Raw genomic sequence first — 25,712 nt, 5'->3', positions numbered from 1 at the left:
AGGTGTTATGATTGTGTGAGTTAAGAAAAAGCTCAGACACTTAAATGAATCTTCTACATAGTTAGATGTTTTAGTTCTATCAAATTAGTTACCTAATATAAAATAGATTGAGTTCGGATGTATGTGAGGAGTAACAGTGCTTTAAAGGTCGAAATAGAACAAACAACATGTTCTCTCTTGCCTAGTTAGTTGCATTTTCACTATGAACTGTAGCTTTGAGCTAGTGCCCTTGCCGAGGATAGAAGGTCTCTCTAGCAAAAGTGCCGACATTGCTAGGGGTATAATTTTGTATGCATCACTTCCTTTAACTCGTCCGAATAGTGTAGGAGCGCACAACAAAACCGTGAATCGCTTAGCCAGCCTCATGTGCAAAACATATCGCATCATCTTCTAGGAGACTTAACATATTTGCGATCAACTTGTGGACCCTACTGGATAGCCGATATGTATCTTATCGAGCTAATGACCACCCTGAAGCTATGTTGAATTCACGAGTCAGAGATATTTTAGGAGTTGATCCTATATAGTGACTAAGAAAAAGAAACTTAAAGAGAAAAGAAACAGCGAACGATGAGGAGTTGGAGTAAGTGGATTTGAGCCATCATTTCCATAACATGACAAATTGAATGTAGGGATGGTAGACAACAAGACCTTGAGGTGGCAGCTAATTATGGATCATGTAGAATTGCTAGCAGTATGTAAAAGATATATTGTCTAAATACTTGCCCACTTCAACAGAACGCCTGCCGCAATCACTGGGCAAACGCTAACCAGCTCACCCAGCCCTGCATACTCTGGCGGAATATGGACATGCACAAAGGCACCGGAAGCAAGCAGGATAGCAAACATATTGTACACAAAACTCCAGCCAAAGTTGAAAGCGATCCGATGGATTGATTTTCGGCTGACAGTTATGGCGATGAGAATGCCGGACAGACTCGGTCGCATGAGAACAATATCTGCGGCAGATTTAGCGACGTCGGTGCCTTCGTTCATATGTACGCCGATGGTGGCCTGGGCAAGAGCGACAGCGTCGTTGGTTCCATCGCCACAGAACATGACAACGGGTCTTCTCGCTTTCTTTTTCGATCCTCGTGGGTCGGATGTGGCGAGGAGGTCCTTGATGTAAGATTGCTTATCTGTCGGAGTGCAGCGGGATCGCACATTGGAATCAGGAATCTGCAGTTGAGATGCGACCGCTCGGACAGCACCATCATCATCACCGGAGAGGACATGAACCGTTATCTGGTGTTGCTGCAGCTCGGTGATGGTAGAGAGAGTATCCTCACGCAGAGAATCTTCAAGGCCGAACACGGCAGCGAGAGAGCCGTCCACTGCAAAGCAAAAGGCAGTATAGCCCTGGGATGTTATGGAATGAACAATTGGGTCGTCCGAAAAGCCGAGCCATCGAGAATTACCTGCACGGAGAGTGCGACCTGCAAAAGCACCTTCGATACCTTTGCCGACTATGTTCTGAGGGTCGGATACTGTTGTGGCTATGACACCTTTTGTTTTAAGGTGACTTGCAACTGCAATGGAAACCGGATGTTTGTTGTCCCCGATCAGACCCAATAGCAGAGCTTTTGTACTGGGAGAAGTGCTGGGGTACTCTTCTTGAGTGACAGTAAGCTTGCCCTGAGTTAGCGTCCCGGTTTTGTCGAAAACAACATGAGCGGTCTTGTACGCGACTTCGATAGCATTGGCAGATTTGAAAATAACGCCTCTCTCAGCGGCAACACCAGTTGCAACGACAATTACCATGGGAACAGCAAGACCAATAGCGCAAGGGCAAGACACGATCAGTACCGTGATAGCATATGTGATGGCTTGAATAACAGTCTCAGATCCGGATTTGTCCTGAATGGTGATGCCAATAGCGAACCAGGTGCAGAATACAACGACTGTTATGGAGACAACAACAGGAACAAAGTAGGCTGCCACTTTGTCAGCAATCTCCTGGATTTTCGGCTTCGATAGCTTTGCTTCGTCGACCATTCCGGCAATCGTACTGATGGTGTTGTCACCAGGAATTCGGGTGAGCCGAACGGTTAGTACTCCTGATCCATTGATAGATCCAGCAACGACAGATGAACCCTTGAACTTTTCGATAGGCCTTGATTCTCCAGTCAGCATAGACTCATCAATCTCAGAAGAGCCAGAGATGACGGTTCCATCAGTCGGAATTCTATAGTCTGGAGATACTTTAAAAACATCGCCATACTGAAGTAGTCTGGCATCCATTTCCTTCTCAAAACCATCCTTGTCCATGATGATAGCGGTCGAGGTTTGCAACGAGCGGATTGAAATGGATTCGACAGCCTTCTGCCGTGCCAACGCAGCAACATAGCGACCAATCATGATGAGCGTAACTAGCAATGTGCTAGTTTCAAAGAATTCGCGGCTGGACAGTGGCTTGTGCGCAACAAGATAGCCGAACGCCACGACTGAGAAGATGTATGCCGCGCTCGTACTCAAAACGATAAGCAAATCCATCTCAATTACTCTTGAGAAGATCAATGCCTTCAGCGCTTTCGGATAGAAAGGCCCAGCAACCACAACTTGGATGATGGTAGCGAGAGCAAGGGAAATGGAACTGAACAGGATCTTCCACTTTTCTTTGTTTGGAAGTGGAGCCCACGCCAGTACCAGAACGGGAATGGTCAGGATAATGGATAATAAGGTCATATATCCGACCTTGCGGACATGTCTAGCACTGGCGTCTAGGGTGGGATCGGTGCGAGGCGGAGCGAGTTGCAGACGGTAGGGCCAGCCTTTTTCGACGAGATCTCGTGAGCCGATGGTCTTCGCGTCAAAGTTGACACGAATGGTCTTCTTGTCCACCATCTTCACATCAATGACACCGCCTGGCCAATCGCCTTTAACAACATCGGCTGGATCACCACAACAAACGAGATCGAGGCTGGAGCCTTGATTAGTGACGCGCTCGCACTTAAACTCGGTCGTCCTCTCAAGATGCTTAATTGCATCGACAACAGAGGTAGTGCCGGTATCGAGGTCGAACTCCGCCCGCGAAAGAACCAGGCTAGTCTTCAAGTTTGTGATTGCGGGAAGTGTTGCCAATGTACGGGATAATTTGGTCTCGCATCCAGTGCAAGTCATGCCTGAGATGCTGAGGATCACACGCTCCATTCCAGAAAAGCCAATTTCTAGGTCGACATTCAGCGTTGGGTCGGGTCTGATTTCTCTTTTTTGGGTCACTACCTCTTTTTCGCTGCAGCAGGCAGTGCCGCACACTGCAGGGAAAGATTTCTTGTCATCACAACAGGCGTCGGCGGATCCCGTGAGATTAGTGGTCATTGAAGGTTTTGTGGTACCACAGCAAGCATCGGCACAGGAGGTAGCGTTGACCGTAGGGCATCCCTTACTAGATCTGGAGCGCGGCTTTGCAGTAGATCCACATGCGTCCGCCTTAGGCGCACAGTGGAAGCTGGCAGATGCACAAAACGTGATTGAAGCACGAGAGTTAGTCTGATCACTCTCCAAAGAAGATCGTCGCGGCGGCATACAGCAAGAATCCTGACCAAGAGCGAGCGACATACGGCAGATACAGCCTAGCGCCTCCAGTTCGGACTGATACTGCTCGTAGGCTCCGCGGACGTGTTGCCGACACGGCTTGCCGTCCTTTCCCCCATCGCAATCCGAGGGTCGATGGGGTGTTCCGTTAGCTGTAGAATGCAGACGTCAGTAGCGAAATTAGAGCATGGAATGGAGATTTACACTCAACGGTACACTTGCGGAGAGCAAGTCGGTCGATACAGGAGGAATCGCAGCAAGGCAAAGATCTCCACTCGCAGCAGTTGGGACGCTTTCGGAACTGCAGCTCAATGTTGGAAGGTTCAGAACAGCAGGAGCCGTCTTCATTTGGACCCTTTCCAGTTGTGCCAACACAGCAGTCGCCTTCATTAGTATTCAGATGTGGGTACGAAGACTGGCAGCATTCGTCTCCGCAGTCACCAGGAGAGCTGACTATGGAGTCACGTTGGGTTTCACAGCAATTATCTGTGTTTCTATCAACCAGTGGTGGAGTTGGTGTGCGTGCGACGGTAGGAGTGGCCTTGGGCGGGCTGCAACACCCAGAATCACAAGTCATAGTGACCGTAGAGATATTACAAGGTTATACACAAAAGAAGAGTTGTATTGAGGATCATAGAGAGGTGGAAGAGTAAGCTCTATTTAGCATCCTCGTTAGTCCGCCAAAGACTTGGCGATGACATATCGATTTCAGCGATATTTATCACAGTATAACGGCACACCCCTTATAACTACTCTAATTCTTAACGTAGATAGTTCTTATAAACTAACAGTCTTTTTATCTGATATCCTTGTATTCATAATTCTACCTAGTTGACTTCTTTCTATAATATTTGCTAGAATACTACGCTAGGAGAGATCGAGGCTTTTACCCGTGGTTATCTAGGAATACACTATTACTGATCCACCACAACCCTCATAGTCTCAATTCCACAGTAGAAAATTTTGAGTCGTTCTCGGGTATGTGCTTGTTTCTTACCAAATCTTCAACATCCCATTCAGAATGCAGAAACCGACCCTTCGTGAACTTAGCCTCTAGACTTGCTAGCCAGACTGCGAAAGCACATGGAAGCGATAAATCATCCGCGATGCGTTCGAACATTTCCTCAGTGACACCAAATCTTTGGCTAGCAGGTGTAAAAACTATGCCAGGTTGGAATGAGTGGACTCTGATATCTGGATTCTCGGCCTGTAGGTGTCGCATCCGAATATGTAGTTGGGCAACACTGCCGTCGTCTACGACAAAGCCTCACAAGTGGAAGGGCAACCTGTCTGCCAGGATACTACCAGCTTCTTCGGGTCCAGGAATCTACTTGTGGTGACTACATTCTAGGTAGATTTGGTTACTATCCTAAGGAAACTGATGGTCTGTTTCGAACGATCCGGTCTATGATGAGCGAGGACAGAGATCATGTGTGCCTGGCCCTGTCAGAATATGCTCATGTTCAAACACGCTTATGCCTTGAGGCGAAAGCGTATACTACAGTCCCCTTAAGCTCTTCTGTTTTCCTAAGTCAACGTCGGAAATGGACGCCAGGGCCTCTCATAAGCGACAGCCTTCTGACTAGTCGCCAATCGATTGGTTATATAGAAAGAATAGCAGCGATTTGTTCTGTGTTGCACTAGATAGTGAATCCAGCACTCTATATTTCGAAGTATTACCGTAAGTACTCGCTCGCATCACCATCAAAAACATAAAGCTGACAAAAGAGTACAGGAATTCTAGACAACAGAACGCTCTCGATCTTATACTTCTTAGAAAACTACCGGAAAGCTTGGGACTTGATGTGTGTCATCTTTTCTACAAAATCACTTGTTGATAAAACAACTTGGAAGACATAATGCAGACAATTCGTCATCATATTTGCACGCTGCATATACTTGGCCTTGGTAGTGTCTTCCCCTTCCGCACCGAGCATAGCTGATCAGGGCGGAGTGCCCCCAACTGACATTTCAAGGAAGGCAGGAATCATGTATCTAATCAGCGACAATCCAGTTTTCATGCTCAGCACCAGTATGCTATACGAAACGGGGGGCATTAGGGTCATACAGGCTGAGTGAGACCGAAGAGCTGCTCTCCAAGATCAATGGCGGTTCGAAACATTACTTGGCCAATCCTTGAATCTCGTGCCCTGGGAGCGAGGAGAGCCAGTCGTAAATCTACCCAAGTTTCCTCCTGACTCGGCGAGGAATTTATTTCGAAACATGTATTTGACATTGTTTCGACTCAATATCTTCAGTGACACAATCGTGAAACCTATACAAGCGTCGTTGCTTACAGTGTTTCTGAGTACTGCCCCGCCAAATGACAAAGTAGCGATTCCTCTCGCAAACCAACACGGCGGCTTACCTTTTGTATGCAATCATTCTTTACTGAGAGCGCAGCTCGAAGCAACTCCGAAAACAAATCTTCTTTCAGTTTGCTTTGACGAAAAGACACGCGATCCGATATCCTTGCAGCGCGCATCCGAACCCTTGATTAGATTTCGGCTTGCGCTGCACATGTTCCCGCTCAAAGCAAAGAAATCTATACTCCCTGATGGAAACCAGAAAGAGATAGCGTTGCATGCTGAAGTTGAAGCCGCACTGGCGACTGCAGTTACCGCTTTTTATACCGCAAACATCGCTGCGCTATCGTAATGGGCCTTGACTTTCCACTCAAATGTGATAAGCCGAAGAATCAGGATTGAGGAAAAGGTACCATTTGGGAGATGCGCAGAAACGTATGGAGTCGCATCAATGATTTGAGTCCGCCTAAAATTACCAATGATGTACTACAACTAATTGCGGATCCAACAGGCCACGATTTTCCCCTGAGAACAAGACGAGAATGCGCGAGGTTTGTGGTGCCGCGGTCGACATCCGCATGATAGGCCTCAGGGCCTTGGGAGACACGGAGGTATTCACGCATGCCTTTCCAGACGGTCTGGATGCGACAAAGTCCACGGCTTGGAGACGACCGTGCAATAATTGTAAATTAACGATGCCTGCCTTCAAGCCTTCAAGCAATTTGAATCAATGGGACGAAGAAATGAGGGCAGGTAGTGGGAAAGTCATTCAATAGTAGATGCTTTATGTGAGTATTCTGAATCATAAGACTTTATGTTCCGATAATCTCCCGAGCAATATTTTCTTACATGAGATTCACTAATATTTAGTCGTTGACTGTTGTATCTCTTGATGGCTGAGCGAACGACGCGTGGCTGGTGAAAGCTACTGCATTAGGATCAAGATTGATCCATTCCATGTTAGCTTCGTAGACAAAATTTCAAAGCATCTCCACTTGCCTTAGTCAAGTTCGTGATGTAAGCAATACGATACACTGTTTGGCCTCACTCAAATCAGTTGCTGTGTTTTGCTCTGTCTTGTTGTAATTAACACACAGCATCATCCTTCTATACGTACTTGAGGTTTGACTTGCACAAGCTACGCATGCGAACATACTTAATGACAAGGTTAACATGACAAGACTAGTTCATATGATAGGTAATGGGGTCGCGTTCCGCGTGGCCAGGGTACCCTAGTAAAAGATCTAGGCGATAGCAACTGCGGGGGTAAGATGGGGCAGTCATACTCCGTACCCACTTGTAAGTAGCGCCAAATCGGCCGAGTCTCGGACGCGTTAACTCGTACTTACACTTGCAGAAGAACATCCGAGTTTCCCCACATGTCATGGTTATTTGTGCTCTCCCACGATTACACAGTCACAGTTGCATGCACAAATATGTGGATTCGTCAACTATCAGCCCAAAAGTCGCCGCCCCAATCAACACGCTGCAGATGATAAAACCAGCTCCATCTCTTGCTTGATTGGGCTTGATAGCAGCGCGACTATCTCCACTGTCGACTCAACATGCCAACCAGCATCCCGGTTATTTTCGACGCCATATCAAGATGATGCGACTTCGGTGTGAATATAGGCTGAGGTATTCCATCTTCTCAATGCGAAAACTGTTATAATGCTGTCCGCAACCTACCTCCGCAACCGCAGTCATGCGGCAAAAGAAAAGGCAAAGATGCGCCTCACGCAGCCGTCGAGCTGGCAGTTGCCCAAGAAAAACAGCAGTAACGCCCCAAGTTATGTTTGAGCGAATGCGGATATGGCACCTGTCCCCCCGGAGAAACGCACACGGGGCAAAAGCGCTTTTGTCACGTATTGGTTTAGTGATTTGGTCACGATTTTGACATGGAGTTTTGGCTCTGTCATGTTGACAATAGGTATGCGATATCTTTTCAGAAAAAAAGATATAATTGTATGCTGATGGTAGCAGGTTTAACTGCAACCGATGCCGTACTGATTGTACTCGTTGCGGCCCTATGCAATGCTGTACCAACAGTACTCACCGGAGCGATAGGCTCAAACCTCTACATCTCCTTTTCCCATCGCATCGCGCGCGAGTTTCGGGTATTGGTTCAGCTATTTCGCGGTTGTCAGTCGGGGCGTCTTGGCGATGTTCTAGTTCGGGGTACCAACAGCAAATGGAGGTACATGTGTTGTTGCAGTAAGTTGCACGTTCATCACTGCTCCCAATGCTTCAGTCTGACAAGAAACCATAGATCATCAATTCGATATGGCCCAACTTCCGTACAATGGCGAATCACCTTCCTGAATCAGTTGGTCTCACTACTGCTGGGATGATATCGTATTTCCTATACTGGCTCGCTCAATTTCTGTTCCAGCTCATTTCTACTCATAAACTGCAATACATGTTGTGGGTTAAGACAGTATTGCTGCCGCCAGTCACCGTTGGTATGCCCATTTGGGTAGCTGTTCAAGCTGGCGGAAACGGCACTTTCTTTACGCGTCCACCGGCTGTGCATGGTTCGGAACGAGCTTGGTTGTGGTTGTCGAGCATGACTAGCATCACCGGTGGCTACAGCACGCTCGCGGTGAACATTCTCAACTTTTCGCGCTTCAGCAGAGATCCCCGAGCGTAATACTGGCAACTCCCTGTTATCCTGTTTTTCAAAATCATGGTCGCTCTCATGGGCATCGTTTCTGCGTCTGCTGCACAGGAAATCTGGGGTAAGGCCTATTGAACACCTCTCCAGATCATCGACACTTAGATGGATATGTCCGGCGGTCGAGCAGCGGCATTCTTCTGCGCCTCTATTTGGCTCAGTTGGCTAACTGAGCGTGAATATCGGCGCGAATGCAGTGTCCTTTGCCAACGATGTTACAACGCTAGCGCCGAGATATTTCAACGTGCGATGAGGATCCATTCTGGTAGCCTTTATGGGTGATTAGGCGCTATGCCCATAGATCATCGTCGCATCGGGAAAAGCATTCTTGGACTTTATGAGCGCATACGCAATTTTCATGGCACCAATTGCAGGTGCGTTGTTTACGGACTACTGGTTGTTAAAACATAGGAAGTACGATGTCCCCACTTTGTACGACCTGTACGGTATCTATCAATACGGTCGCTATGGCATCAACTGGCGGGCTGCTGCAGCAACGTTTGTCACAATCATACCCTTGCTTCCAGGACTAGCCAACAAAGTCAATTCGGATCTGGAGCTCACGGAGGGTCTTCGCAATCTTTTCACATTCAACTGGCTTTATGGCTTCTATCTCTCCATGTATTTGTACTACTTTGCTAATTTCTTTTTTCCCTGAACGAGATACGATCATCTCGCACGTCGTTACTGGTTTTGAACATCTAGATGGAGTCGACGTGGAGTTTCAGACGAGTAGCTATACCAAGGATGGAGATATCAGAGCATCCAAAGGGGTCCTGAGATGAAGGTATCTCAACAACCATAAACCACAACAACAAAATGGATGTGCACAACAAACACAGCAACAAAACTCCCACTCTTACAACAATGACTGTACATCTATCACCCTTTTGCTCATATCCCGAAAAAGAAAGGTACCAGCCACAGATTACCAGCTACAACACCTCCCATCAAATTCCTAACTCCTCCAACCCCTGCCCCTCTTTTAATCCCCACGTCCACGTATCTACCTCAACATCTTCCCCAGACCACATAATCCCACTCACCCTACGCACCCCATGATTCCTAAACCCCAGCCTCCGAAATAACCCCCTCGCCCCCTCATTATCCTCCTTCGTAAATCCTGAGAACGCACTTACCCCCTTCTCCTCTTCATAATACTTCATCAGCGCACGTACAGCCTCCGTCGCATATCCTTTGCCATGATGCTTTTCCACGAAGATAAACCCGACGTCCGGGATGGCTGGTGCTTTGATGCCGTCGAGGCGGGCGAGTTGCAGGCCTACGGATCCGATGGGTTCGAGGGTGCGCGAGAAAAATGGGGTTGTCGTATTGTCGTCGTTTTCGGGACGCAGCCAAACGAAGTAGCGGCCGAAACCTTTATTTTTCAAGCTGAGCATTGTGTCGGCGATACGTTTTCGCGCGGCGTCGCGGTCTGCGGCGCTGGATTCCGTGGAGCCTTGAAAACGGAGTGCAGGTGCGCTGTTTATGAGTTCCAGGGAGAAGTCGATGTGGGCTTCATTTGAGGGATCGGCGTAGGAGAGATAGAGTCGCGGTGTGGTGATGTGGAAATTTGGGTCTGGCATGTTGGGTTTCCCGTGACGGAGTGATATTTGTATATGGCGATGTATGTTGATTGCTTTTGTTAAATGTCGAAAAGTCCAACAGATGTCCTTTATATGGTCGGAGTACTACGATGACCATACATGAGTCATCGAATTAGGTAGACGTCGAAGCCACGAATGGTCTCAGGATTCACGCTAGTTAGGATAAGGAAGCTCATCACCTATTCCGATGCTCGTTGGAATTAGCGAAACATAATTCTGAATTCACAAGTCATAACGACAGTTGCCAGGATTGGTAATCGCATATCCGAGCCGTTAACTCCGAACGTACAATGTGCGAGGAGATTGATAACCGCCGATTCTCCGCACGCAATCACCCAATTCATGTTTCATAATCCTGTACAAGTCATTCTTACGAGAATCATAATGAGTGTATTCGTTCTTATGTACTTGTTGCGGTTGTTATATGAATATTCAATTCAACAAGACTTGTATCTCAGACGTTCAACCATACCCTATCTCCTGTACAATTTCTTCCAGATCATGTCAATTTCGTCTTAATGATGTTTGCTGCTTTTCGCACGAAGTTCCAGTGCGATGAAAATTCTAGATGTAGAACATTGAATCGCGAATGTTGGGGTGGATTTCCACAGACCCAGGCTCTGCTGCCGGAGCGCTAGTGCCAGTAACCGATGTGCCGGCCATAGAAGGTGCTGCGCTCGGCGCGGGAGTGTCATACAGGTGAGCAAGGTAGCACCGTGCACGGTCGCATGCAAGATCAGCGTAATATGCTGGAGGACACAAGCTGACGGCCTTTGTCGCCCGGCCGTATAGGTAGCACATGTTATGTGTAAGGTCCTCGATAACGTCGGCGATGTTTTGAAATGGCGCAGGGATCTGCTTGGCATAGATCTGGCGGAAGATCTCATCGTGCACAATGTAGTAGTGGCATGGCCGAGCCGTACCTTGGAGTGCGGCGTGTGCTTGAAGAAAAAAGTCCCAGTTGCGAGCTTCCGTCACGCCGCGATCTACGACAGTACCGGGTTGTGTGTTGCCATACCTATCAGCTTGTTGCACACTCGTGGGGTAGAACCGTGTCTTATGACGCTTGCCGCAGACTACTACAGTGAAGCGCGGAAGACCCTTCTTGGTATCAGTCGCCGGATACACCTGTTCGCATGCTTTTCGCATCTGAGCCAACTCTTCAGTGAGCACCATGTCGTATTGGCCTTCTGAAACTCCATCACGATATACGAGTATGTTTTCTGGGAAGGCTTGATGGCGACCCTTTGTCTTCCAGAGATTGAGGCGCGACTTGAGCATCCCAGCAAGCTCATCGACATTTTCCTGTCTTCCTTTTTGGATGCGGAGAGTTGCTGGCCATTGTCCGAGGGTTTTGTCAACTGAAGCGACCATTGCTGAGACAGAAGGCGCATTGCTAGCCGAACCCGGGGCGGGATGAGTGACGTCGATGCCAACTACCATGGTCTTGTCCTGCTCAATGATTCCAATATTCTTGTTCTCTACTTTCTGGTTGACACCGCCAAGCTTCAGATTGAATTTGAGGGCAACGTTTGCGATGTACTGGGGCCGCCCTTTCTCTTTGGCTAGCTTGGTGCCAACAGCACAAACGTTGTGCAGGCCGAAATCCCTGTCGGCAAGTGTCTTTATGCGCTTGTACAAAGGAATGTTAGACTCGGGGAGTATGATAAACAGCAACTGTACCCTCCCAACAGCCCCCTTAAGATAAGTGTTGAGCGCAGGGTCGTCCGGATGCTGAAGCTGCAGTCTTTCAGGAGGGGCCGGTGGTTGCGCGTCGATACCAATCCTGCGCAGGCCCTGATGAAATTCTTGCATGATAGCACTCATTTCAGGTTGGTTGAAAGGATCCCGTCGGGAAGGAAGTCCAATCATCACAGCCTTCCATTTTAGTAGCTGAGCACCGACATTGAACTTGATCTTGATCATGTTCCAGCTACCATCTCGCGGCTCGGCAAATTTGGTACCACTTCCTCCCTCTTCGTGCTTGTAGATCACCTTTGGTCCTTTCAGGACACGTCCGGGAACTTTGATCAACCCTGGCGTGATGGTAAGGCCGAAAGAGCGCAGAAGCACATTGGTGTTTTCATCCAGGCCAACAGTGGATATTCCTTCCTTGTAGATGGTCTCAGCGTTCTCCCATGGCTTCCTAACCGCATGTCGTATCATGACCTGAGTTTGCAACGCATCTAGTTTCGCCTTGGACGGTTGGCCGGAAACGACAACACAGACTTCTGGTGGGAGGTATGTAGGGTTTTCTCGGTTACCGCAATTCACGACGGGAAGATCAGGGTATTTAAGAACATAGTTGTACGCTTTGATGGTATTGAGTTAGCAAAATTTCCAAAGAAGAAGCGAAGGGTGGTAGGCTTACTTGTGCGAAAGAAATCAAATACGCTGATGTACTTTCCGGATCCAGAGGCCGTTGGACCCTGTACTGGACCTTTACCTTTACCTTTGCCCTTAGCAGCAGGTGTGTTTTTCCCATCCAGCCAAAACTCGACGTCCTTGGCACCGGCACCGTGTTGTTTGATCCGCGGTCGATGTTCCATGCCATGTCCATCGTCCTTCCTAGCAAGTCCGTAAATGGTCTTGATCCGAGGAATCACCTCACCAGCTTTGTTGCGTTTGTCCTTCAAATGTGTGGTCTGGACACGAACCAATCTGAGAAACTTTTCGAGAGCAGTCGTGTTTCGTATACCGTAGCCCTGCATAAGCGCTGGCAAAGGACCGGTGTGATAGAAAGCCCCATGACTAACGTTGATGTTGACCAAGATGCGACAGGTTGCAACCCGTACACTTGAAAAGAATCCACGGATGACTTCCAGACCGGCTCCAAGGTCGCCCCTGGAAGCGTTTTGGTGAAGGGAAAAGCTCTTGGATGATCCGATGGTAGCGAGGTTGTTAGCCGACTTGGCATAATGGTTCAAGAAGATGTTGAGTGCCTGAGTCAGTTCGTCCTTGTGTTCCAAACGCTGAGAAAGATTGGTAGAGTTCATCAAATTCACCAGGTCGCCGATGTTCAGGGTGTTTGTAAATTGAAGGAAGACTTTGTACACCGTGGCTCCCGTCGCGGGATCGTCTTCGCCCTCGGAACGATACTGGATTTCAACGATGTCCCTGTCATTGGTGAACTTGGTCTTGGCCACTACGGTTGAACGGAAATCAGTAGCAATCTGGCCTTTGTATTGCGTCATCTCTGGGGCTTCGAGCAAGAGCTGCACAACGCGGTGGCGCTTCCTGCCCGTAACCTCGGGGGTAATGTCAATGGCATAACGATACAATACCATGTTTGATGGTGTGAGAAGCTCGACATAGTTGGCAGTAAGCTCGACCTTGACACCTTGGGTGCCATATCCTGGACGGGTTGGATAGTCTTCGGAAAGTTTCAGACTAGCGAGGTCAAGGGTCTTCTTCGCGGGGGGATGCAAGGCGTTTTCGGTATTCAAGACCCTTTGGTCCACGGGTCGAGGGTTCCTATAGGCCAGATTAATGCGAGACCGGCGTGGGTAGCATGACAGCTCATCTTACTGGAAGGCCAGGTTTTCCTGCGTGCCGCCGCCTCTCCCACCCCGAAAGCCACCTCGTCCTTCACCTCGACCACGACCCCCAAAATCACCTCTCATATCGCCCCGGCCACGACCTCCAAAATCTCCTCTTCCATCTCCTCGGCCCCTACCTCTAAAGTCACTTCCTCCTCTTCCACCGCCGCGACCTCCGCCGCGGTCGCCACGATCGCCACGAAAGCCGCCGCCGCCGCGGCCTCTATCGCCTCCGCCTCGGGGTGCGTAAGACATGATTGAATGGCTGAGTGAGGCTTTCGAACTGGAAAAACCGGTGTAGACGAGACGAATCCCACCAACACCAAAAAGTGCTCAATCTAGTTTTTGTTATCAACACAAAGCTGGAGTCCAAATAAATGAGAGTTGAAATATTCTTTTTATGTGTGCAAGCGGAAAGACACAAGGCTGAGACAACAACGCGTCGATGCGGGTTAGCAAACGAAAGCGGGGGCGGCGGCGAACGGACCCACAGCTACGCCGCTGACGCTAACCGATAATCACACACCCTGTCACCTGCCCAGACAACTCCATCGCTGGTACAACACCAGCTCCCCTCACAGTAAGCAGCAAGTTTTCCAGTGCAACAAAGAAATCGTACCTCACTCATTATCCTGCTGCCTTGGCTTTTCATGCAAACACAGTGCAGTGGCTGGAAACAAGCTGGCGCGTGCAGCCTGGTCTCTCCACCACCTGCAGGCGGGCGGCTAAGCCCATACTTCCATCCAACTACACCAATCGCACTTGGAAGGATTCACATCCTGGGGTCCCGTCGAAACGTCATGCTGAGAATCCGAATGGCTGTTCTTATCTATTCTGATCCAGCCCTGGAAGCTACCAGAGCTCGTGTCAACATCTCATTCGTGAAAAACAACCAATCTGTCCTCACGCTTTCTGTCCATCGCCAATATCCGAATTGCGCCCTTTTCTCTTTCAGTTCTCTGCATGAATGCCGTGATGCTGGGTATAGCAAATTGCGTGTCACACGTTTGTGAGAATTATGAATCATGTTTTCCTCTCAGCTTAAAGTGCAGCAATCGCTACCCAGACAAAGGATGCTGGAAACTCATTACAGAGTACCAGTTGTCAATCACTCACATGTATGGCCGTCGATTTTGTCTCTGAATTGGTCAATCAATTTAACTCCTAAAACTGAGCTGCAGTCTGATTATGTAGCTGATCCCTCTGCGCCGGTCAGAAATCACCCCAGGCTGACGGTATTCAGCCCAAGACTGCTGCTGTGAAACGATTGCGACGAGTCATGTTATGTATTTCCACAGTAGTTTTGCTGTGCGAGCAAACTCCGAAACTACTTTGATTGAGATATCGAACGTCTCACAACCACTGTCTGCTGCTCTCAGTGATTGTTGGCTCAAGGACCAAGCAATGACTGTGCCATCTCAACCATCAATAGGGGGTTTAGTCAGAACTCCAACGCGAAGTATCTTGTAGATCTATGGTCGAAATTTTCAATACGTCTTTCACTTCGTGAACGCAATTTAGAAAGCACACGAAGGTTCCGGAATCTTCTCTGTGGGGTCATGTATTCCCCAACGTGGCTTCGGGTGTCGATTCATGGTTCAACCAATTAAGGAAGCATGGATTCCGAACCATCTGAATGCAAAATACTACACGTGGTCATCCAAGCTTCTACTGGTGGAGACAACTTAAGCGACTTTATCGATACGAAGACCATCTTACTGGAAAATGTAATGCGTTGTGAGTAGGCGTCACCACAAGCAGGGACTTGGCTCTCAGGCTACGGCGCCAGAAACTAGAAGAATTTTAGCAAATTGTTCAACTCTCAGAGTGAACGCTCCCATCCTTCGAAGTGGGTTGCAAAAGAATAGATCACGTTGTACCCTCGCAATCACTTGAGCACGTTATCAAAACAAAAAAAGAAGCCCGCAACAGTCCCAATCCCGGAAACTTCGTATTCTAGCTTTTTCTTCGTCCATGCTACGATTAATTCTCGCGGATAGACGTAGTTCCTTCACTGGCGTCCGGTTGCCTCGTCGATTCAACCTCACCTCTTGAATAGTCTAATCTCTGGCGGATTGTTCGCCACATACAAAATTTGAATTTAGGTGAAAATGAGATCAAGGAAAAGCCAGCCAGGTGTGTTTCTACGATACGTATGCGAGAAACGATGAACGATGAATGCCAAGCCCCCCTCACTGTGAGACCTGCACTCGCACGGCGCGGTAGAGTTACCTGATAACCGCCCATTTTGCAATTTCAACCTCTACAACCCACTTATTACAAAATAGAAAGTTCGAGTTGCAGTCATGGACGGTTCGAAATTCTTCCAAGCTTGGAACAACTTCCTCGGCCTGTTTCGAGCTGCTAATATGCAGAGTCAGAACAATAACGCTCCTTCAGAAAACCCAGAAGCTCGTCGGAACGAGCCTGAACAGCATGAACAGCCTGCAGATACAAAAGTCCCGTCTGGAGATGACAGCGACAAGCACAGCGACGTCAGAAGCTCAAATAACAACTCGGACGCTGATCTCCCTGGCGACACCAACATCACAGAGCCGGACAACGACATGCGCAGCGATCCTACGCCCAGAAACAATGGTGGTATTGCACAAGGGTTCAAAGTGTTCTGCCGAGGGGCACTTGATTCTGTCGTAGTCAAAGTCGGGATGGCTGTGTCACAGGTCAAAGACTTCATCAGCAATGCTATTCAGACTATCAAGGAAAAAGGCATGTTGGGCGCCGCAAAAGAGGTTGGAAAGTGGATGAAGGCGCATCCCAGGGAGATGGCTCTCATATTCGTACCCCTTGTTGCTATGGCAATTACAGCAATCACCCTTCTCGCTATCGGATTTGGACCTGCCGGCGTCGCAGCTGGTGAGTATCCAATGGTCTGATAAGATATTGGACATAAATTTCTGACCCTTCTCAGGCAGCACCGCAGCTATCATTCAAGCGGGTATCGGTAATGTTGTGGCGCACTCTCTGTTTGCAACCTGCACAAGCGCGATGATGGGCGGCTACGGCGCTCTCATCATTTTTGGGGGCGTTTGGTTTTCTTCTACTGTCGCTATTGCAGCTACCAGTTCTCATGTCTCGAAAGCAATGAATGATGCTGTCGATAACCTCATGTTCGCATCCACATTGGGAGTTGCATACATCACTTACCGCATCAAGAGTTGGCTGCAGTCACGCAGGAGGCCGAAGAGTGATTAGCTCATTCAGACATCCAAAATTGCCTGATGATGGCTATATTTGGAGCGCAGCGACAGCGGTGTCGCTTGCATGGTAGGACCTTATACATGATAAGTAGGTTAGGATATAGAGTTGGGAAAAACAAGAGACCTTTTTAATGCCAGCGCATTGGTCCCAGAGACTGCTCATTTCCCAAAACGTTTCAGTAAAATGTGATTTAATTCCAGAACTTCCATCAGAATACGTTCATGTACCAATTTGTGATTGATATCTTGAATTCTAGCCTTTTGCGATAGTTTGTAACCGGGCCGATTCACCACTCGTACTCAGTTCTTATATTTAGGAGGAATTTTACTTGAAAGACATTTCAGAATTGTCATTTCAGTATTCAGCAACATGTTTTCGTATAATGATGATGTTGCATTGAGCCATGCTCCACTCGGGGAGGGAATAACGCTGACCTCATCCAGACTCAGCCGAATGTCTGCAATAATTTAGTCATAGATATCCAAATAAAACGAGCGACTTGAAGGCCAAGTTTGGCCAATATACGGAAATAGGCAGATTTCAAACATGTTATTGGGAAGGTTTCCACGAAGGTGGGCCTAGTAACGATTTTCGCTGTTTTCAATGGTCGACTGCGATGCGATAAGAGATCCACAGTGGGGCATCAACATAGTTCTCGATGGAGATAAGTAAGTATCTATGGAAATTGCAAATGCTAACGTCTTATAGCCGGAATTCAGGGCTGTCCAGGGGCTTTGACTAGGCATCCAATGCTGAGTAATAACGGCGCTGGCCATCAATGCTGTTGGTACTATCGCCTACAAAAGCCTTCATTTCAAATCACCTACGCCAGGCGCTGCATCATGCCAGCAAACCGGAGAAGAAGCACCAACTTTCAGGGCAGACAAAAGTCTTGCTCGGAATGCGCAAAATCCAAACGTAAATGTGGCTTGGAGCAGCCCAATTGCGCACGATGTATCAGACGACGGTTTTCCTGTATTTATCCACCGCAGCCTCACACCCACGCCACAGTCCCGTACAGCTCTACAGCTGATATCGATACTACAAATAATGAATCCCATCTACCTCTGGACTTTACGGACCTAGAAAATTTCAATCTCGATTTCAATTTCGACGAGTCTGCCATAACAACAACCTGCACTACGGACACCCTGGATTTCGGCTTCCCGGTTAGTACGACCTGTGTCACTCCCCTCCCAGCTGCACTGCAAAACCCGCCAAACCTCGAAAACCAGAAAACTCTCCAAAAGGCTCCAACACAGACGAAAAATCAGTTTTTGTCAACTGACCTCTCCCCTTACGCGAAGGCGAGGATGGGCTATTTTCTCGAGCACATGCAGCTGGTACCAAGAACGATGGTAGAGCAAAACTGTACGCCATGGATGCATCCGACGCTCTACGACGATCACATACCACGTTGCTTACAAGACGCTCACGCTGCATGTGCACTTTACATCAACAAAAATGAGATCAACGCTGAGCGCGTCGCACATCATATCCGGAGTCGTGTGGAAGAGCTGATCAATGAAATTGTACCCGATACACCGATCGAGATCCTTGCTCGAACCCACGCAATTATGTTGTATCAACTCATGATTGTATTTGGCGGCGACATTCGCGTTTGTGCACAGGCCGATGCCTTTTCATCTCACTTGGAGGAAATGGGAGCGATGCTACTACCAATTGCTACTGAGGAGAACGAGCACATAGGCGCTCTCCCATTGTATCCTTCCACAGCTGCTCATTCTGCCTGGCGATCATTCATCTTCCGAGAATCAGCGCGACGTACAGTCCTTGCGGCATATCAAATCACAGTTATGTACACGGTCCTCACGGGTCAGATGAAAACTTGCAGCCCGGATGTTGCACTCAAGTCTCGCATCACACTATCCGCGCACTTGTGGAAAGCTACCAATGCCTTCGATTTCGCCATGAGTTGGAACGCAAAGAACCACTTTGTTATCGAGGGACTGAATTTTGCAAGTCTATTGAAGGCAGCGCAGCCAGACGATCTCGATGTCTTTGGCAATATACTACTTATCTCTTTGCAAGGTATCGATGATATTCGTGGATGGTACCATGTACGAGGCGGGACGCTAGAAGTACCTTAAACCCAATGTCGCATCCTCGCGCTGCAATACGAATCAATCTCGTGATGTAATCAGTACAATCACTAGTATGAAATCCACACATCTTACTATCACATACAGCTAGCCGCAGTTGTGCTGACGTCACACATATCCTGAGACGCGGTTTCACTTGTGAAGTCAGATATCGTTGCCAGGAGAGGCAGCACGTAGAGTAATGAGTCGGAGATAGCTTCGAGAAGCATTACAAGACCTCCATGTACGTACAACCATATGGTTTCTATAGATTTCTCATTTGACTAATGTACAATGAGCAGTAAGATGCTCTCACGGCATAGCATACTGTGTGCTCTTCAAGTCTCTTCATGCCCAGCCCGGTGGGGGTCCTACCGTTTCTTCTAAAATCCCAGCTTCTGACTCTCTACCGCTCAGTGATCTGCTGTCACTACTCTCACACAACTCGTAAACCGGACTGAGATCCGCCTTTGTAATCTGAATAACTGGAACATCGTTTTCTGCCAACAGATGTGGCGCATACAGCTCTGGGAAGATATGTCCCTCCATCTCTGCACAGGGTAACCCATCTTTCTCAAATACAGCCGCGCCTTCAGTCTCTATTCTGGGCTGACCTTCACATTCTATGCTTGGGTCCTCTATTATAGGCTGTTGTGACGCTTTTGTCTTCCTCCTCTTCCGACAAACCCAGAGTCCCAAAAATGATGCAATTGCTAACAGGAGTATGCTGCCTATTGCTATTCCCGCTATCGCACCTTTACTCAGTGGTCTTTGGCCTTGGAGGTGCGATATCTCAGTTGGACTGAACACTGGGACGACTTCCTGTTTGGCTCCGGATGTTGGAAACAGCGCTTGATGAATAGAGAAATTCCCTCGATCATAATCAATCTTTATATACGCTTCTTGGAAGAAGGTACGTCCCAAGGTGTACTGAGTCTCGTTATATGCCCTTCGTATCGGAAAATAGTTGGTTGCATTCTCATATATGGGGTAAGAAGCCTGCTGATCAAATGCGCTATAGGGCAGCACTATGTTGACCCGGCCTGAGAGGTCGGATGCTGTTTGACCAAGTCCAAAGGTGATGGTTGGATTTTGCTCCACGAGCTTTGCGTGAGTTGAAGAGTCGACCAAGTACAGGTCAGTACTATTGTCGTATGTCAAGTTGAAAGCCTGTGCAAACTGCTCACAGGTCGACACTGGCAACCATATGTGTGGCTCTGCAAAGTCGACCAGCATATATGGCACGACCCCTTCCTGGAGACTGATTGTCTCACCAGACAGGTTTTGCCCTATTATTGTCTGTATCTTCAGACTAGGTTTGCGACTATCATTGGCATCAAAGGGAAACATGACACCGTTGGGAACGAATCGTGACTGGTCATAGCCACCATAAGTCAAGCTCCCATAGACGTTCGGTTGTTCTGTAGTGCTTGTAAGTTTTCTCTGTTTCTTCGCCGTAATGTACACATATTGACTCACTGTAGTATGCGCCAGCTGTATAGCCATAACTCAGACTTGGTATATAACCTTCCTCATGCAGAGTTTTTATCAGACTTCGTTGCGGATTCGCAAAATCTGAAAAATTGCTAGGCTTTATGTCCATCCCTAACCTTCCAACCCATAAACGCGGATTCACCACAGCACCGATCGTTTGATTTTCTAAAGTGGGTCCTCCGGAATTCGCGATCATCAGCCCCAAGGTATCTAGACCGTAGAGACCAGACGCATTGTAACCCAGCTCTTCGCGGTTCGTTGTTTGGTAGATACCAATCTCGTGCCATGTGCTGGACAGATCGGCCTGGAAGCCATTGTTCGTTCGGCCCTGGTAAAACTCCGCACCACGCGAAAAGGCACAGTCTTTCTGAAAGAATATTAGTCAAGATGTCTCATATGTAACAGGAGCTAAACCGACCGTGCTCATGTGTTCGTCATCTTTGCAAGCACCGGCCATTGGGAGGAATGTCTCACTAGAGACCGTAGATGGCAGGACACGAAAGCTCTGCTCGGGTGTGCCAACTCGCACTACAAATGTGGACCATTTTCCATCATTCCCTTCGAAATATTGGGATGGCGCAAATGAGATTGGGGCAGCCGTTGCAGCTGCACGCGGAGCTTTGACCGACGACATTCTGATATTGGGGGTAACGACGCACGCCCGTTTTCCCGAAGGTGGATTACTGAACGCGTGGCTAATAGCACTCCCAGTGTCAATCGTACATTGCAGAAGATATATGGGTCAAGCGAATTCAAACAGTGTGGCTGACCGCGGCTGATAGACGTTGCCGAGATATCAGTTTATCCATCTGGGCCATTCAATAAGAAGTCGCCTGACGACGCCAGATGCGGCATAATTGATATCATACTAGAAGGCCCTGAGTTGCCGCGAAGACGAGACAGCCCAAATCAATGGCCTCGATCTTCAAAGACAATGAATGGGGCGTTACTTCTGCTCAAATCGCGAGCCATCTGATACGAGATTTTGCCTTGGCCCCCATCCTAGCTTACTCTGACTAGCATGTGCAATACTATCGTGGACAAGGCGCCTCATATCTTGTGGACTCCCTTCTAAAAGAGTTTACTTTTGTTTCGGGCCCCCCGTTTTTCGGAGTAGGTCATCGTATTGGCCGCTTAATCATCGACGTTCTACTACAAATTCGACAGGGGCCAAAAGCCACGCCAAGGAACTCTACCGTCAACCGTGGACTCGGTAACATCGCTTCTGCAGTACTAGTCTAGAACTTCCCCACGGCGCTTATCTCAATCTGACGTTCGGGTCTGGGTTGTTTCTATTCGTAGCCCGCCTCGCATGCTCTTGCATAGACCTGCGTATCAACCTCACTACGCCTCTCTATGAAGCCAGATTGAGAAGGAGGGACTCTATAGCGCAAACTTCGAGGGGCCAAAAATTTCAAAATTCGCGCTGATACATGCTTCATAATGACCAGAGGGTTGGCCTGAGGGATTCAGGCGGATTTCAAACGATAGGCAAGAGTTACAATGACGATGGGTTGCATGAATCTTTTCACAAGGCAGGTTTTGAGACCAAGATAAAGGGAGCGACGACCTTTGAGCCATGAGACAAACCAGACCAACACATTCAGAATCGACAGGTTAAACTGAACACTATATTCACTGCAAGCCTTTCCTAGATTCACATCCTCCAACTCTCTCAATTGGTAGCTTGTCAATTTCTCTGGGATTCTGGCTACCCTGCGAACTGCAGCAATGTCGCATCAATGCTTCGCCTACGTGGTGCTGGCTAGTCTCCTCTCATCACAAGTTCTAGCTGCACCCACTGGTCGTCCTTCTGTTGTCGCAAGATATGCAGCTATGTGTGACGACCCGGCTATATCCTGGTAAGTACAAACCATTCTGACTTCAACTTGACCAGTCCTGATGAAACACAGGGATGAAAAGAAGGATGTGCACTGCCCAATCTGTGTCATGGACAGCTTTCCGATGTAAGTCTTGATCTGCTCTGCGATAAACTTGGTTAGGACCATACTCATCGGCTACAGGGAATTGTGGGACAAGTATTGTGGCCCGACTATGGCTCCTTCTGTCACTCACCAATACGCCGCGGGCGTCTGGCGACGTGATGATGGATCAGAAGGTGAGCTGGCAAGTGTCGTCGAATCAGTGGCTGGGGGTCCCGTTGGTGACAGCGGGGATAATGATGAAGACACCAAGCTTCATGCTCTTCCTTACCTTAACCATCCTAAGAATCTTGTACCGGTTCTTCCTGATACCGGCAAGCACATTAGGCCTTTCCCCATCGCCATGCCGGTTCCTATAGAGCCTCCGCAAATTATTAACCCAAGGCCTATCTCTGAACTCAACCCAGGGTTTCCGACTGACGATGAGGTGTACGTGACCAGCAAGCGTCGCAATGTCCAAAGTATCGAGCCTGTGGATAAGGACTTTTCAGAACACCTGATTACTAGTGGGCTTTGGGCTGAGCGTCATCACAAGGCTGATGGTGTTTACCGCCGCGAAGATGCGCTTCCCAACACTGAGCCAGCAGTATCCTCCCTGCCGGTCGAGGCCATGACTGCAGAGGGTGATGAAGACTTCCTTCCAAAAGAAACTGTGGCGGTTGTTTCCGATCAGAATCCGGATGTCTCAGAGGATCAAATTGCAATGAGTTTTGACAAGATTGCCCACAAACCTGCTTCTATAGTCTGGCGTAGGGAGGTCCCCCGTCCAGCCAACAATTTCAGGCTAGGATATCCATTACACCATGGCAATGGTCGCGCGCCCCTTCCCTTGATCAAGAGCGTAAAGTCTATTGGCAAGGAATATCAGAAACGGGAGGCAAGTCCCGTGCCCCCGCCAGAGTTCTTCGAGCACGGTCATTCACCTTCAAAACCACTACCCCCTTTAAAACCCAACCAACCAATTTCCATTCCATCCGATGACTGGACCACCTACGAAGCCCTTCCCATCGTCTCCCCCGAATCCTCCCACATTCCTGCCCGCCAATCCCCCGGAGCATCCGAACCCGGCCTCGGCGACGACTACGCCAAATACGAGAAACAACGCAAAAAAGAAGAGAAAAGGAAGGCCAAGGAAGACAAGAAGAAAGCCAAAGACGAAGAAGTCTACTCCACCAAACCCCCACACGTATGGTTCACCCCCGCCATAACCCACATGCAAGTCACCAACATCCACCGTCGAGACGACGCAGAGCCGCAACAAACAACCGACAACCTCCTCCTCCCACTAGGTAAAAAACCAACATGGAAATACACTCTCCCCTGGTACACCCCCGCCGTAACCCACCCAGAAGCAAACGATATCCACCGCCGCGCAGGGACCCAGCAAGCCGACCTCGACTTTGCAGACGGCAAACGCCCCGTCTGGACTCCCGCGCTAACACACATGAAATGGCCAGATATCCATCGTCGCGAGGAGAGGATCATATGGACGAATCAGCCGCCGACGGCGTCGAACCCTGCCAAGATGCATGGGAAGACGTGGGTTGTGTAGAGGAGGGGGGGGGGGGTGACGGTTTGGTGGGAAAGTAGGAGTGCGTGGATTGTGCTAGGGGCCTAGTACGGTATCGTGGAGAAGACGAAGGATGTCACGAGACATGATGATATACTTTTCCTTTTCTCTCCCGCATTTAGAATTCCTTTCCTTTGTCACTCTTCCAGTCATTCATTTCCTTTCTCTTACTCGATTGGGTATTTAGCGGTATATACAGCATTCCTTTCTTGTCAAACTACCAGTATCGCATTCTTGCTTTTTGACCTACTAGCAAACGTTGCAACTGGACCCTGAGTATTTCGTCGTACGTAGTAGTGTCGATCCCCCAATGAACCGTGCAAAAGGCGCTATCCAAGCCCCACACATGTTATATTCTAGACCAGTAATGCCCCCAAAAAAAGACAGGGTCAGCACATGTGGCAAGTGTAAACATTGTTTCCCCGCAAAAATTGGGTTGAGCATGTGTATATGCATATATATACTTTCATCACCACAGGCGTGTCTAGATATGCCGTTTTTCACAGCTGAAAAAACCCCCTGATATCTCAACAAAGAGATCAGAAAAAAAGATATATTTGTCTCAAAAAAAAAGAGGATGCTCCCCTCCGTTTACCAAACTCCTCTTGTATCCATTTTCACACAAAAATTTATATTGCTTCCCTGAAGACACTCCTCCGACTCTCCGTGGGACTCTTATCATGATGACTATCGGGACTCCCATTCTTCTTACGTGGATCCGCACTGGACTTGCCCACCGCTGTCGCAGCACCACGGTACCCCGTATCAGCGTCCATGACGGGTCTGGGGCTGACGCCACGCAGACTGGCCGCAGCGTCGTCGCCAAAGGGATTGGGGGCATTGTGAGCATCGAGATGCTCGTCGTACGATTCGCGAGTTCGACTGCGGCCACGGGCGGGCTCGCCAGCAAACGGATTGGCAGACTGATTAGCGGCGTGCGGGGGGTCGTGGAGGCCCAATTCCTGTTCTTCATAGTATGCCTCGTCGCCCACGCGCGAACTCCACGCTTCGTCGGGATCGAGGCGGCTGCCTGCGCCGCGGCCGCCGCCAACGCCGCGGGAGCCGTAGCCCGTGTCTTCGTAGCCGCTACCGGTAGTGTAGCGGTTGTTGCGGTTCTTGAACTTGCGGACTTGGGCGTCGATCCAGCCCTTGATGCCGGTGGGAGCGGGGCCCGGGTAGTTTGAGGCTTCGGCGTTTGAGCTGCTGAAGGCCACCATGGGGTTCATTGAGGGCGGGGGAAGGCCATTGCGCGAGGCATTCCAGCGCGCGTAAAAATACCAGCCAAAGTAGGTGCCGGAGACCAAGAGGATGAGAACGATGGCGAAGACAAGCCAGCCGTTCATGATTGCGGGCGTGGAAATGCGGAAATATGGGGTGGAGAGGGCGTGGTTAGCTGCACATGTGCGCGTAGGCAGAGGCTATGACGAGTGCGCGAGATACGACGTAGAGTTGGGTTTTCGGCCTCTGCGGGACTGGGTATCGCCGTGATGTGAGCACGGGCGGCTGGCGGAGGCAGCGGAGGCGGCGGCGAGGCTCCTATGTGGAGCAGACAGAAGGTGTGGTTTGTATGCAACGGCGTCGACACGTCGCAATTGTCGCTTTGTTGGTTGCTGCTGACAGCTGGACAGCTGGCGCGGCTGAGTCTGCCCGCCCTTCACTCTAGGCTTCTTTCCTGGTGCCCATTGCCAAGTGATGACGTAACCCTCGCTGCTGCGCCGCCCGCA

The 25,712-nt window shown here is 49.0% G+C and overlaps 8 protein-coding genes across 8 annotated transcripts; 3 read left to right on the top strand and 5 right to left on the bottom strand.

Annotated features, from left to right (window-relative positions):
* Window positions 1-714: 714 nt before the first annotated feature.
* COCSADRAFT_149924 (uncharacterized protein) lies at window positions 715-3,782 on the bottom strand (the record flags this gene model as incomplete). The annotated part of the gene is made up of 2 exons (XM_007705345.1): window positions 3,739-3,782; window positions 715-3,686 (listed from the first exon to the last, which is right to left on the bottom strand). Exon 2 carries the CDS (start codon window positions 3,556-3,558, stop codon window positions 715-717), a length of 2,844 nt encoding a protein of 947 aa, XP_007703535.1. The 5' UTR covers window positions 3,559-3,686; window positions 3,739-3,782.
* A 3,870-nt stretch (window positions 3,783-7,652) lies between these two features.
* On the top strand, window positions 7,653-9,172 carry COCSADRAFT_174551 (uncharacterized protein; the record flags this gene model as incomplete). Its single annotated transcript, XM_007705344.1, has 6 exons — window positions 7,653-7,770; window positions 7,824-7,957; window positions 8,013-8,054; window positions 8,110-8,486; window positions 8,689-8,758; window positions 8,816-9,172. 6 exons carry the CDS (start codon window positions 7,653-7,655, stop codon window positions 9,170-9,172), a joined length of 1,098 nt encoding a protein of 365 aa, XP_007703534.1.
* Window positions 9,173-9,318: 146 nt separating this feature from the next.
* Window positions 9,319-10,281, bottom strand: COCSADRAFT_240637 (uncharacterized protein). Its single transcript, XM_007705343.1, has one exon. It carries the CDS (start codon window positions 10,098-10,100, stop codon window positions 9,465-9,467), a length of 636 nt encoding a protein of 211 aa, XP_007703533.1. The 5' UTR covers window positions 10,101-10,281; the 3' UTR covers window positions 9,319-9,464.
* A 209-nt stretch (window positions 10,282-10,490) lies between these two features.
* COCSADRAFT_124842 (uncharacterized protein) lies at window positions 10,491-14,083 on the bottom strand. The gene is made up of 3 exons (XM_007705342.1): window positions 13,650-14,083; window positions 12,493-13,595; window positions 10,491-12,433 (listed from the first exon to the last, which is right to left on the bottom strand). The coding sequence occupies exons 1-3, from the start codon at window positions 13,913-13,915 to the stop codon at window positions 10,686-10,688; spliced, it is 3,117 nt and encodes a 1,038-aa protein (XP_007703532.1). The 5' UTR covers window positions 13,916-14,083; the 3' UTR covers window positions 10,491-10,685.
* A 1,883-nt stretch (window positions 14,084-15,966) lies between these two features.
* COCSADRAFT_163609 (uncharacterized protein) lies at window positions 15,967-18,990 on the top strand (the record flags this gene model as incomplete). The annotated part of the gene is made up of 3 exons (XM_007705341.1): window positions 15,967-16,534; window positions 16,590-16,835; window positions 17,891-18,990. The coding sequence occupies 3 exons, from the start codon at window positions 15,967-15,969 to the stop codon at window positions 18,988-18,990; spliced, it is 1,914 nt and encodes a 637-aa protein (XP_007703531.1).
* Window positions 18,991-19,629: 639 nt separating this feature from the next.
* Window positions 19,630-21,094, bottom strand: COCSADRAFT_66537 (uncharacterized protein; the record flags this gene model as incomplete). The annotated part of the gene is made up of 3 exons (XM_007705340.1): window positions 19,630-20,402; window positions 20,461-20,842; window positions 20,879-21,094. Coding segments are annotated over 3 exons (1,371 nt in total), but the record flags the coding sequence as incomplete, so codon positions are not given.
* A 1,112-nt stretch (window positions 21,095-22,206) lies between these two features.
* COCSADRAFT_184100 (uncharacterized protein) lies at window positions 22,207-23,970 on the top strand (the record flags this gene model as incomplete). The annotated part of the gene is made up of 3 exons (XM_007705339.1): window positions 22,207-22,337; window positions 22,389-22,442; window positions 22,500-23,970. 3 exons carry the CDS (start codon window positions 22,207-22,209, stop codon window positions 23,968-23,970), a joined length of 1,656 nt encoding a protein of 551 aa, XP_007703529.1.
* A 356-nt stretch (window positions 23,971-24,326) lies between these two features.
* On the bottom strand, window positions 24,327-25,641 carry COCSADRAFT_39910 (uncharacterized protein). Its single transcript, XM_007704947.1, has one exon. It carries the CDS (start codon window positions 25,329-25,331, stop codon window positions 24,618-24,620), a length of 714 nt encoding a protein of 237 aa, XP_007703137.1. The 5' UTR covers window positions 25,332-25,641; the 3' UTR covers window positions 24,327-24,617.
* Window positions 25,642-25,712: the final 71 nt, after the last annotated feature.

Source organism: Bipolaris sorokiniana (genome assembly GCF_000338995.1).
Source record: "Bipolaris sorokiniana ND90Pr unplaced genomic scaffold COCSAscaffold_13, whole genome shotgun sequence".
NCBI lineage: Eukaryota > Fungi > Ascomycota > Dothideomycetes > Pleosporales > Pleosporaceae > Bipolaris > Bipolaris sorokiniana.
This window is presented reverse-complemented; position numbering and strand designations above follow the sequence as displayed.